The following is a 13870-nucleotide window of genomic DNA, read 5'->3' as shown; positions in this document are numbered from 1 at the left end:
TCTTAAAGACAACCATGTAGTCCATAAAATAGCCTATTCTATAGCAGACAGCATAAATGCAGTGGCATTTGAGGGAAGAGTTTGCAAGGTTAAAACGATTGTTAAAACACAGACTGTAATCTGTAAGATATTTGCCAGTTTTGTTGGCCAGTTTCTTTATTGTGGAAGTGCAAAACAGAGGTAAGCAAATTCCCATCCATTCTTAATTCACAAAAGCTTCTGTTCAAAACAACAGCATCTTGAATCCCACCCTGAAGAATTTCAAAATGACAAACTGGAACTGCTGTTAATCCTCTTTCCTTAAAAAGGAAAACATGTAAGAAAAGGTAAACAAATTAGAAAATGTAAACATATGCTTTTGAAAGTTTTACAGAAATTACACATCTCTACATTCATGTTAAACCACGTTTGTCAATTAGAAACTAAACTCCAGCAAGAACAGCAGACATGTATTAACTGCCCCCCCCCACCAGCAAAAACACTAAAAATAGTTAAAATGTGCAAAAGAACCAACTGATTGACTAACTAACCTTCGTCACTACAGACTACAGGTGCCAAACAGCAGTTTGTTTTTCCTACTGAGCCGATATTACACATTTTATCATACTGTACATCTAAGAACAAGTGCTGTCAGGTATAAGCTATAAGAGAAGGCATGATACAAGACAAGTATTTTCTGCAGGCATTGGGTAGATTGTCAGTGTCACATCACAGACTACACACACACACAAGCTCTCAACTTACTTTTACATAAGCACATACAAGTACATAAGGGCAGTTACAGTGGGCAAAGAAAAGAATCACCCCCTTTCAAAATATTCCGATTTTGTTATATCAGCCTGAAATGAAAACACACAAAAAACCCCAGCTTGTGTTAATAGTTAGTGAAACAACCTACAGCCTTGACTCTGCTTGGATGGTTCTCCTAGGCCATGCCAGGACATTCAGCCTTTCCTCCTTCAGCCACCGTATCGTCAATTTGTCCGAGTGCTTCAGGGATCCTGTTCAAATCAAGTCGTTCCATTTTATAAAATTCATTTTCAAAGCTGTTGCTATTTTTTCTGTCACTTGTATGTTGTAAACTGCATTAAGTAAATAAAGCTGATTTATTTTTTCATTTCAGGCTGTGATTCTTTTCTTTACCCACTGTATTTGGCACAAAACTTCACATAATCTACACAAAAAGTGTAGACTCATGGATAAATAACATTTTGAAAAAGTAAACATTTTGCAAGATGTGTCATCTTAAATAGCACGATACACCAACCTGATTTATTTTCTCATTTTTGATCATTTACATATTTCATACATAACTAGAAATGTTCATACACCACCAAAGGCTTTTTTGTTTGTTTTTTAACAGTTTGAGATTACTCTAAAATTAAGTGTAATTAAGAGATGAAACTATTTTATTGACATTGTCACGGACAATTTTAATGCAATTTAATTTGTCACACCTGGCAGATATTAATCTGCTTAATAGGGTTGGTATCAGTGCAGACACCACTGATCTCAGCAGCATTAACACTTCAGTCTTTTCACCTCTCAGGATCCACACAGGAGTTAAATATCAGTTTTAGCATCTAAAATGTAGTTACAGCTCCACTCAAGCACACCTCACTGCAGCTGAGCTGGCTGCATGCTGCCTTAAAGGACTCCCACAAACTGCCACTGTGGAAACAAATCTTCAGTTGCAGAATTACATTTTCACGCAGTCAATTCTGTCAACTTTAAACACACTTATCAAGCTTTTAGCACAAGTTTAAGCAGGAAGACAACTGTTTGTTGTCACAATAGAGCTCCACCTCCCTTCAGTTATCCAATCATTTCACTCGGTTTGGTGCATGGGAATTTCTGTCAGCCCGCTGTCTGAGCCAAAAACACAGCAGAGAATTAGGTTTTACCACACTGAGTCTGAACGCCCGCTAAGGTAGCAGGAGGATATTGGACCAGAATGCTCTTCATAGGGCAGTTTACACACAATTATTAACCCGGCTGGGTACCGGGTAAGAATATGGAATTGGTGTTCAGTCGGTAAAATTAAACTCAGATGGAACCAAATCTGTCCTGTGCCTCAATTGTCCAGGCCAAAATAAAACCATACACAGAAGATCATACACTGGAAATGTTACCTATTATTATTTTGAGCAAACTGTTTATCACTTCAAATCAAGCTGGAAGTATCTGCTTCAGTGCATCACGTGTGCTTTGGCCCAGTTTGTCAGGGAACTTAACAGTGAAGTCCAAGATCATGTCACCCCTCTTCTCAGGAAACTTGGATAGCGGCAGTCCTTCTCCAACAATGCGCTTTTTCATTCCAGGTTTGACAACATCTCTGGAGGTCACAATGATGGTCCGGCCGTCCAGCGTGGGGGCGTTGACTGTGCATCCACATAATGCCTGGAGACAGAGAAGAGAACGGAAAACAAGGTAATTACATAATACCACCAATATTCGGTTGAGTTTTGATCATCCGGATCTTTAGCCAAAATATTACTAATAACTTCTTTTTCCAAGTGCCTCAAAAGGAAACGATTCTTGTCTGAATGTTAAGTTCTGTTGTCAGTGTTCACTTACTTCTTTGAGTGATATTTTTGCAGGATAAATTATATCTGAGCCCTCTCTTCTGAACACAGGGTGGGGTTTATCTCTGACCACAAACACCACATCTGCAGGAATGTTGGTCAGCGTTTCATCTCCCTCCCTGGGAAAGGTGATTTTTGTCCCCTCCTTCCAGCCCCTTTTTATATCAACTGTTAAAATCTTGTCCTCATTACGTATAGTGCAGCCATCCGGGTTCAGTCTCTTGCGGGAAATCTTCATCTTTTTGGTGCAGCCTGAGAAGACTTCCTCGAGGCTCACTTTCAGCTCATGTATGACGGGTGGGTCTTTCTTCTTCTCATGTGCTCTGCGAAGGCCTCCTGGGTGGGATTTAAAGGGCCTGTGAAAGCCACCTATGCCTCCCATGCCAAATGCTGCGAAGGGGTCATTGATGTCCATATCATCTGCCCCATCCTGAGAGAAGAAATGATCAAACGGGCTTCGGCCACCAAAGAACTCAGCAAAGATTGCATGAGGGTCTCCTTGAAAGGTGTAGTTGTAGCTTGGACCACTGTGTCCACCACCTCCACCACCAGCAGACCCCTTTAGTCCTAAAAAGGAATAAGATATAGGGAAACATCAGAGCTCTGCAACTGTATGCATTACCTTCTACAGGAACTACTGACTGACCAGGTTTGCTAACAAAAGGCAGGTAAGGTAGGCAAGATAGTTCACTATCATTTAGGACAAAGAAAAGCAGCCAATCCTCACCTGCCACAATTAATCCATTGTCAGTAACAGTTGCTCATAAATCACCTTTTGACTAGTTGATTAATTGACCATTTTCTCTATCAGCTGATAAATGGTTAGATTTTTTTTAGACTAGGCTTTAAAATATCAATAGACACCAGCCTCAAAAATTGATTGCTCATTCATTATGTGTGGGAGAATTTACAACTCATGCATGCTTCATGTTATTGTTTCCAGTGAGTTAAGATGCAGATATTCTTCCTCAGTCAGAATATTTAGTTCTAAAAGGCAAGATTGAGAGCATGTGTGATGTGAGGTGTTGCCTCAATCAGCATCATGACATTTGTGTGTGAATGGGGAAGCTGGCTTCAACTGGTTTTCCCAAGGTCCTCGGCTCTGATAACGTGGGTTTAAGATCTATCTGTTGAGAATAGGTTTGCAGCATTATTCTGGTTTCATGGTATGAAAATTGATGGTTATCATACAACGTACATTTGCTTAATACTGGTACTGAAGGGAAAAAAACCACAATACGTGCACACCTTTCTTTCCCGACTGCCTACAGACTCTTCAACGGGTGTCACATGCACAAATGCAGAGGGCATATTACAGAGAGGAGGAGGCTAGCAGCCCAACACCAAACTCCATCCAGCAAAAAGATTCCAAGCACCAAGATTTAAACCTTCAACCTTCCGGTTGGGAGAGGACTGTTCTACCCACTGCACCACTGACGCCCCCCCAAGCACATTCTTATGATAACACTTAATTTTACTCAACATTTTCAAAGCAGGAGCTTTACCTGTAACAGACTAGGATACCTTTACAGTACAAGATTAGTACTTTTGCAGGAAGTGAATACTTCCTCTATTACTGGTGCTAACATGCAAACTAACACGCTTTAGTAATACAACAGGTTATAGTTTTATGCTTTTTTAAATACTGTTTCTAAATCTGTTTATTCTTTAGGGTCAACTGCTGCAATCCAGCTCAGTTAACTGGCAGTCACATTCAATAAAAGAGACCCCTTTTCCATTCCTTTGCTGGTCACTGTAGGTCATAATAATAGTAATTGTAACAATACCAAATACTGTGAAACTGTTGCAACCCTTTCTGAGCCGTTTCTCCAGTATGAATTTGACATGCAATGCTGCATGAGCACTTCATACTGTCCGATCAGAATAAACATAGTATAGTTAAGAAGACAACTGTGACTATCTGAGCATCTCTCCTCTTTGAAATTTTCTTTTTTTGTCATTTGTCAAGTTAAAATACCAAAATATTGCTAGCTTCAAATTAGAGCTTAACAAATGCTCATAGCAAAGTGTTTCTGTTTAAATTTTACCATTAAATTAGATATGTCATTTGTCAAGTTAAAATACCAAAATACTGCTAGCTTCAAATTAGAGCTTAAGAAATGCTCGTAGCAAAGTGTTTGTTTAAATTTTACCATTAAATTAGATCAACGGTTTCTGAAAATATTCATTAGACTAACTGTAAGATTAGTAATGGCCATTCTGCAAGGAGCAGACGTTCATGTAGAGTTTCTCGGATGTTTTCTGTGTCTGTCCCCATACTAATGTACAGACAGCTCAGGGGCACAAAAAAATAAAGCTCTTGCAAACTGAGGTCACAAGAGCTACCGGCAGTTCACCTTCTTCTCCAAAGCGGTCGTAGATTTCCTTTTTCTTGGCATCACTGAGGACATCGTAGGCTTCAGCGATCTCTTTGAATGTATCTTCTGCTCCAGGAGACTTGTTCTTGTCAGGATGAAAGCGCAGGGCCTGTTTTCTGTACGCCTTTTTTATCTCGTCTTCGGACGCACCTTTGGATATTCCGAGCACTTTGTAGTAGTCTTTGCCCATTACGACGATGACCGGTCAGTTTTAGTTCTACTTCATGAAAACACTGCGGGCGCTGAACTTTCAGTTTAAGTTCATTACCAACCACACATCCACTCATGTGCAGGGTTGGTTAAAGGGGGGGACAGTGCCAAGACAACTTTCTGTTCTGAACCGAGTCGATGAATAAAAAAATGTCACTTAGTTAAAACTACAACATGTAATTTAAAAGCAGCCCTAGTTTGAAACACCGAGTTAGCTATACCAGCACTCCCTCTCTCTGCTCCACTGGGCTCAACTAGTTAACTTAGTCTTCCATGCTCTTGAGATATTTGCTATTATGAAATTACAATAAATGATAATGCAACAAAACTTACTGATCAGGCAGAAATAATTAATTTCTGCCTGGTTAGAAAGGTCAATCCAACTCCAAACCTTTTAGAAGCTATACTGCACTGCTGCCAGCGTTGCCCAAGTCACAGGAGCCTTCGACAGCACCTCTCCGCATTAAAACACATTTTGGAGCATATTTCTACAATAACAATATTTGAGATAAAACAAAAGTAACTCTAACTTTAACCACACAGCATAAAATAACCTGTTCATACAGGAGCGTCCGTTCACAGCCGTCAGGGTGTACGGTTAAACCATACTAGGAAACTTCTGGAAGAAGATGCTTTTGTGGGTCATCACTACTTAGCCGAGCCGAGAGGATTCACTCCGAACAACTTCCGGATTCGTTTTAACCGAAGGAGGCAAGTGGTAAGTGTATTTAATTTAAAACCTTAAATCATACTAACTTAGCAGAAGTGTGTCTGAATTAATTTTTCTTGATTATCTATACCAAATTAATTGCGATGTGCATCAATAATCAACACTTTTAAAATATTCATTAAAATTTTTGAGCACGCATGCGCAAGAGAACCATTTCCTGATGGATAATGTCGCTTTCACTGTCATTGCGGCGTTTGTGATCAGTAGTACTTCCTCACGTTTCATACTGTAGGCTACATATGGCTGAAACGGAATGTTTACTTTGTTTAGTAGTTTATATAGCCTACTCGGTAACCTTTATTTTAAAGGTGTGTAAATTTCTATAATTATGGGTAGAATAGAGCGTGATCCACTAGCAGATTTCCAGCTGTTTTTAAATGCAGTGCTAGCTCAACTTGAGATTTTTTTTCAGGTGAGCTACACATGCAAAATATGAAAATGCAGCTTGTCTAGAAACAACCATTATGTACATGATGATGAAGAAGGTTCTAGTAATAAATTAGTGGTTTTAAATGGAGCCGTTTCATGGAAATTAATCTGGAGGTCAATAATAAACTAAAATAACTTCGACAACAGTCACTATTTTCCATGTAATTAGTACCAAACTACACAATTCTTTCCAGGAAACCTTCAAAAAAATATAAGGAAATAGCGGACATAAAATATACTATAGATACCGTATATGTTTTCCATCCATCCATCCATTTTCTTAGTCCCAAACGGGGTCCCGTGGGGGTGGGAGGGGGCAATCCCAGCCAGCTGCGGGCGATAGGCGGGGTACACCCTGGATAGGTCGCCAGTCCACCGCAGGGCTCGTATATATTTTAATATGGCATTTTTATAAACATAATAAGATGAATAATATCAGAATTAACATCAACATTTTGACCAAGACATTCATTTACCACTTTATTATGGACACTTGCATGGGTAAAATTAATACAATCCAGTGCAGTAGCCTGCAATAAATCCCTCCTTTATGAAGGTTAAAATGTTATTCCTGCAATAGTTCATGGCAGTTCAAAAAATACCAGAATAAATACTGTATGGATAATGTATGTATACTGAAGTAGTTTATATAAATCAGTTGATGGAGATACTGAACATACATTCTGCTTTGCATTCTTGCACAGTATGTATGGATACATAAATTTGTAAGTGCAGTATTTTATATTGTTACTGCACAGGATTGCTATAAAACCTTACATTGATATGGTTTTATGTGTGTTTGTGTGTGTGTGCAGGCAACTGTCCTTATGTCTGGCTGGTTCACTGGTTGTAAAGTGCTCTATAGCACCTACCTGAGGAGATGAGTTGAACTATGTTATGTCCAGAGTGTGAGTGGTCTGCAATGATTTACCCAGCCTGTTTCCTGACTCTAGAGTACAAGTGCTGGATGGTTGGTAGGCTGGTAGCAGTAATTTTCTTTTCTTTTCTTTTTTTTACAGAACTATAAGCATTATAATACCATTTCAGCAATAATAAAAGAAAAACCTCACTAAGGTGTCATATCTTTCATAGGACCATTGTCCTTATTTCAGATGTCGATGTACCTACAGGAAAATACAAAAGCTGTTCTTGTAACCATGACATTCTGATTATCACTGATCCCATGGAGCCCCATGTTATAACATTCCTTTCAGGTTAGATCTAAGTGTTACAATCTTTAAAAAAGAAGCAGAAGCAGTTCAGCATATATTTGAGATATTTTATCCATGCATTGTTTATGATAACTTGTGTTAGCAGACAACATTTTCAATACAAGACTTAAAAATGATGTTGTATGCAAATAGTGCTATCACTGCATCCTGCTGGCTTGGACTACTGGTTATAAATAGTACACACAATATAGCTATGCAGTTGGCTCGCTATGATGAGTTGACCATGTGCGATGAAAGGCATCTCTGAGAACTCCCAATCAACATTTCCTACACCCTCCTCTCACTACAAACCACCTTGAAGTATTTTAGGAACAATGTTGTCCATTCAGCACACAAACCTTGAACCACACAGGCACCGAAATAAACATGTTTGACTTTGTTCTGGAGTTCAGGAAGAGAAAATGATACCAGCGTCACAGCCTCACAGGTGGTAGGGGTGGGGGGTCACTTCATCCTATGGATCAGGCATTTAACGGGGCCCATCATTCTGTAACCAGGTGAGGGCCAAAGCAGACATGAGATATGTCTTACAGGACTACTAAGAGCACTAACACTGAGTAGGGCTGTATGTGGCTTCCCAAGGTTATAGAGTCAGTGCAGAGCAAATCAGGCTACTTATATTTAGCCTTGCAAATGGTGCAGTATGGATTATGTCTTCGGGCTCTCCAGTTTCGTCTTCAGAGCATTTTGTTGCATGAAGGGGGGCTGTGGATCATGAGGCTGCTTTTCGGGTGAGGAGCGGGTTCACTTCATGTTCTTAGAGCAGCTTTCTTTCCGTTTTTCCTGCTCACTTACCACAACCCTTTTTACTCTTACTCATCTTCTGGAGGTGGAGGGCTATTTGAGGAGTCTAAAAGACACCAGAGAGGACACACTTGAGTTGACTGACAGTCCTGTTGAGGGAGAGCTGGGAGCTACTAGAGCAGTGGAGAACAACCTGTGCCACTGATCATATCAGACTATTTCTACAGGTTATTCAAATTTGGGATCAGACGGTGTCATGGATATACTCGCCTTACAGGCAAAAAACAAGACTGTAGCAGAATCTGAGAAGAAGCCTGCACCAAGGCCAAAACCGAAACCTCCCAAAAAGGCCAAACGGATAGTTTACTTTGAGGTAGAGATTGTGGACTTGAAGACCAAGGAGAAACTCTTACTGCTAGATAAGGTGAGTGTCTGGGCGATGAAGCATTTCTGATTACACTCACCTTTTATATTGACCATAATGATTTTAGAACATTGGTACTACTTGCTTTAATTAGTGCCTGATGAATACTGATCACAGTGTTAAGCCTGATACATAAATCATGTGCTTGAGAACATCTTGCGAGCCTTAACATCTATTATTGAACTTCATCCCACTGATTTTCTTTTAAGTTTCATGATTTAAACATTTTACATCTGTGCTAAAAATAGCATAAGCAGAGACTTTGCACTGAAGCCAGTGGAAACATTCGTTTTAGTTCAAGAACTGCAGAGTCATCCCTGTTAACAGACAGGCGATTTTACAGATAATCATCTAGTTCACAGGCAGCCCTTATCAGTTACGTATCTATTGGACAAGTGGACAGATACTATAGGAGGTGAGAATTCCCTCTTCATCTACCAGGAATCGTCTGTTCCAGCTTTAGCACATGCCTGTGCTGCCTGGGCCAACAGGCAGGCAGGCACATACATATCATTTAGTCATAAAGAAAAACACAAGCAATCACACAGCAGAAGAACAGAGCAAAATGCAAGTTTGACAAATTCCAAAGGAAATGAAACTGTCTGGACTAAAACAATAATTAACCATGACTTCAGCTTTTGTTTTCTTAGCACCCAATGTGTTGTAAATTGACTTGTCTGTACATTAATGCAGGTGGAGCCAACTGCCACAGTTTTGGATATCAAGGCTTTGTTTCACAAATCATGTAAGTTTAAAACAATTAAGACAATTTTTTATATTTGGTTGGTTTTAAATGACAATAAATAATCTCCCTAGCATGCCCCGAGTTAAATCCCTTTCCATTTTGACAGATCCAAAGTGGTATCCAGCCAGACAGTCCCTGCGTTTGGATCCAAGTACATGTGCATTTTAATAAAATTCTGCATATATTCCACTCAGCTGAATAACAGATGTGATAAAGACATTATGTCTGGTGTTGTCATGTTTCTCAGAGGCTAAGTGTCTCAGGGATGAGGACATTCTCCAGACACTTCCAGTGGGAACCACAGCCATCTTTTACTTTAGCGACCTAGGTCCTCAGGTCACACGGGGAACTGTGAGTCAACCTGTGCATGCAGTATGTAGGGTCATACAGTGGTGCTGTATGTTTTAGTTGATGTCCTGTGAGCTATTGTCCAAAGTGGACTTTGTGGTGTATTTTTTAGATTGATTCCCACCATACTTTGGCATCCCTTATTAAAAATACTGAGATTTGAATGGGGTAAATCAGTTTTGAGTATGATTTGGGAAAAAAAATCTGCCTTTTGCTTATTTTGATTGATTCTCCAATATTTAATCCTCCAAACAGAAACTATGTTAATAGCAGAAATGATTCACATTGTCCTTTTAATTTTAAGCTTGTAGACTTGTGTCCTGGATATTTTAATTCTAAGCTTGTAGACTTGTGTCCTGGATATGATTCAACAAGTCTAGATGACAAGCAGCAGACTATACCTCAACAATTCAGTCTTTTTCATGAGCTGACAAGAGAAAAAGGTTTGCTTTGTAAAATGGTCTATGGAGTATGCAGGATGTGCACTTAATGGACTTAAATGTGCAAAAAACACTGATTTGGTCTTCTTCTCTCACTTGGGCTGCTCAAGAACCTCTGAATATAAATTTCAGCATATGGTGACAGAGGTGATTTGCTGTGGTTTGTTTTTCTCTCACCTTCCTCACTGCTTGCCCTCTGTCCTAGGACACATAATCTCATGGCCCCATTTCTCCCAAAGGTGTTTATCCCCCTGATCTCTCTCTTGCCTTTTATTGTATCTCTTTACTCACCCTTGGCCATCCAGTCTCTACATTCCCTGTCCTTACCAACCCCGATACAATCCCATTGACCTGCCAGGCTTCAGACTGATGCCAGTGTGGGTGGAGAAGCCTGAAGTGGCCACACAGAGGTCACCAGCAGCTACTGGTTAGGCATGCTGAGTTCGAGGTGCTGGTTCAGGGACAGATTTCACTGTCAGCTGTGCTGCTTCACTTGATTCTATCATTTGCAGAAAGCTGGTATTACAAGTTGTCCTGGTGTCTCATTTGCTCCATGGGCACATGTTGAATACTATTGTTACACTGAATGGTTGTCAGTGCTGTGAAGAACTAGACGGACTGTTTTTGCTTTCAGATGGTTTTATTTAGAAGAGAAGCCATAGTCACATGGGTGTCAGTTTCATGTTCTCCCTTTGGCTGAGGGCTTAGACTGTCAATCTTACAAGGAGAAAATATTTTTATATTACTAGTTAGTGCATTTTCTATCAGAGAGGTTAAACATTATCTCCGTTAATTGTAATGCTGTTCAGTGAACCATACATGACTAATGTTTTTTTTGATTATTTGTTTTGCATATTTTTATACTTCTCATGCATGATAAACAAAATTAAAAGCATTTTTGTCTTGTCTTTGTTCATTTTAGGTATTCCTAACAGAGTGTGCAGGTCCGCTGATCATCTACTTAATGTTCTACTTCCGCCTTCCCTTCATCTACTCACCAAAATATGACTTCACCAGCAGCAAGCACTGGGTTGTACAGTGAGTGTCAGCTTGCTTATGTGTTCTGGGATCTGTTGCAATGTTGCTGCAGTGCATCACACAATCCCAGGCTCTGCACAAATGCCCCCTCAACATAGCAAACAGCCATGGAGCATGTTGACAGTGAATCAGAGCCAAGTGTAATTGACTGTTATGGGGCAATGTATTAATCACAGCTAAATATGTCAGCGTGTGTCCTATTGCAGCTTGGCCTGCATGTGTTACTCCCTCCATTACATCAAGAGGATTCTGGAGACACTGTTTGTCCATCGTATCTCTCATGGGACCATGCCACTCAGAAATATATTTAAGGTAAGTGAAATGATATTTTAACCTTTGAACATGATATTTGTTATTTAGCTCTGTTCATGTTCTCAGAAATCTGAACTAAATATATGTTAAGCCTTATTTTGACAGTTTGACTTATTATAGTTCCACTTTCTGTTCAAGAATTGTGGCTATTACTGGTGCTCTGCAGCTTGGATGGCGTACTACATTAACCACCCTCTCTACACCCCACCCTGTAAGTGCTGACCGCTACAGTTCTCACTTTAACTCATCGGTCACAGTTGACTGCTATCTTGACCTACTTTTCTGTGATACATTGACAGATTACGGGCAGCAGCAGGTGCATATAGGACTTTATCTTTTCTTGGTAAGTTAGAGATCTGTTCAAGTTTTTCTGGCTCTGTAAAATAATTGTAAAGATATTAAACCCAGGAATTTATAGTTGAGTATTCATCTTTGGATGTCTTTAATCTCACAGTTCTGTCAAGTGGGGAATTTTTCCATCCATGTTGTGCTTCGTAACCTCAAATGTCAAGGTGAGCGTTTTGTCACAGTGCCACATATTGTTGATTTGCAGTTTTTTTGGGGCGGTTAGTGATATTTGATTGTCTAAAAAAAGAAGCCAACGGTTCATGGCAATTCATTGTTTAATCTCAGGTTCAAAAAGCAAGAAGATTCCTTACCCAACGAAAAATCCATTCACATGGACTTTTTGGCTGGTCTCTTGTCCAAACTACACATATGAGGTGAGCACACACATGAATCTTCTCATGCATCATGTTTAGAAACGTTTCTCTCCAAAATAATTTTTGAAATGTGTTCTAACAAAGTAAATAAATAAACTCAAAAGTAATCTAAAAATGTTTCCCTAATTTCACATTAATTGTGTGAATACGAATTTGTATGTAAGAAATATGAATTCAATGGATTTTGTTTGTTTTTTTTGGCCACCTAATTTTTTAAATGTATTTTGCAGAAAGTAATGCTTTACATTTCTGTACTAAAATATCGAAGCCAGTTGTTAATCACTGTGTGCACCCCAGTCACCTAATACTGACTTTTCTCATTGTTAATATAAGAAGTGCTTTTGCTGCCACCTACTGGTGAAATCCTGCCCTTGTACCATAAATCTCAATGCGCTCTGTGTGTTTGTAAACGTCCTGCTCCCAGCTGGGCTCCTGGATCGGCTTCACAGTGATGACCCAGTGTGTGCCTGTGGCTTTCTTCACTCTCGTGGCCTTCATCCAGATGACTGTGTGGGCCAAATGCAAACACCGCAGCTACTTAAAGGAGTTTAGAGACTATCCAACCCTGCGCTCCTCCATACTCCCCTTCATCCTCTAGAGCCTGCCATACAAAACAATGCTAATACATCTAACTCCTCAACCACTGGGACTTGTTTAAAGGCCCCTCCATCCATGTGGATGCCAGTAACTGTGCTATCACATATTCTTAAATGCTGCTCCATAACAAGGAGTGGCATGCAGTTACTCTGAGTGTTGGACTTTTAGCCTTCAGAGCTGAATACAGCAAAGTCTTAATTTAATTTTCTGTGTGACCTTGAAGAGAAAGGTGAGAAATGTTCTTTTTATTTTGCTACTTTGATCAGTTGTAAAATATCTGATTTAGGGTGCTGTTTTTTTCTTAAAAACCTTGTCAAGCTAATCAGTGAATTTCCCCAGAGATAAGAAACAAAGAGACTGATCTGCATTGTCAAACTAGCACTGTACGCAGCGTGGAGCTGACAACTGTGTGGCCTCACGCGGCTCTATCCGATGGATCTGACTGATCCAAATGACCTTTACACTATGGCAGTGCTATTAGATCTGGATTTAAAAAATTGTATGCCATCTTCCACGTTTTCCTCTGTGGGTGAGAATATTCTTTACTTTTTGTATTAACATGAATCAAGTGCATTTCTTACGAGAGTTGAAAACAAAACTGCTTCATGCTCAGACTCGTCCTACAAAATATACTTAAAATTATTTTATACTGCCAAAGTTATTAAATTGAAAAACCAAAAAGGCCAAGTTTCAGTCATCAAACCCTTATCAGTGTGTTATATACATCTCATTGTGCATTGTCTCTGTTATTTTTGTACTAATCTGATGATTTGTGCAGCTACAGTATACACAGTTAACAGAATATCTTCAAAAACTGGATACATGACACTGGAAACAAAACACACATTTATTCACCACTGCTATTCCTTTTTCACTGAAGGCTGCATCAACTAAACCTTCACATTAAATAAGGAACTTTGGTGTTAAAATATTCCT

The 13870-nt window shown here is 39.5% G+C and overlaps 2 protein-coding genes across 2 annotated transcripts; one reads left to right on the top strand and one right to left on the bottom strand.

Moving 5' to 3' along the window:
• Positions 1 to 691: 691 nt before the first annotated feature.
• On the bottom strand, positions 692 to 5798 carry dnajb1a (DnaJ heat shock protein family (Hsp40) member B1a). The gene is made up of 3 exons (XM_020610551.1): positions 4943 to 5798; positions 2578 to 3152; positions 692 to 2400 (listed from the first exon to the last, which is right to left on the bottom strand). The coding sequence occupies exons 1-3, from the start codon at positions 5151 to 5153 to the stop codon at positions 2170 to 2172; spliced, it is 1017 nt and encodes a 338-aa protein (XP_020466207.1). The 5' UTR covers positions 5154 to 5798; the 3' UTR covers positions 692 to 2169.
• A 2751-nt stretch (positions 5799 to 8549) lies between these two features.
• tecra (trans-2,3-enoyl-CoA reductase a) lies at positions 8550 to 13284 on the top strand. The gene is made up of 11 exons (XM_020610550.1): positions 8550 to 8732; positions 9426 to 9477; positions 9584 to 9628; positions 9725 to 9828; positions 11188 to 11303; positions 11510 to 11615; positions 11754 to 11826; positions 11915 to 11958; positions 12070 to 12127; positions 12249 to 12337; positions 12762 to 13284. Exons 1-11 carry the CDS (start codon positions 8565 to 8567, stop codon positions 12933 to 12935), a joined length of 1029 nt encoding a protein of 342 aa, XP_020466206.1. The 5' UTR covers positions 8550 to 8564; the 3' UTR covers positions 12936 to 13284.
• Positions 13285 to 13870: the final 586 nt, after the last annotated feature.

Source organism: Monopterus albus, unplaced genomic scaffold (genome assembly GCF_001952655.1).
Source record: "Monopterus albus unplaced genomic scaffold, M_albus_1.0 scaffold105.1, whole genome shotgun sequence".
In the NCBI taxonomy this organism is placed as follows: domain Eukaryota; kingdom Metazoa; phylum Chordata; class Actinopteri; order Synbranchiformes; family Synbranchidae; genus Monopterus; species Monopterus albus.
This window is presented reverse-complemented; position numbering and strand designations above follow the sequence as displayed.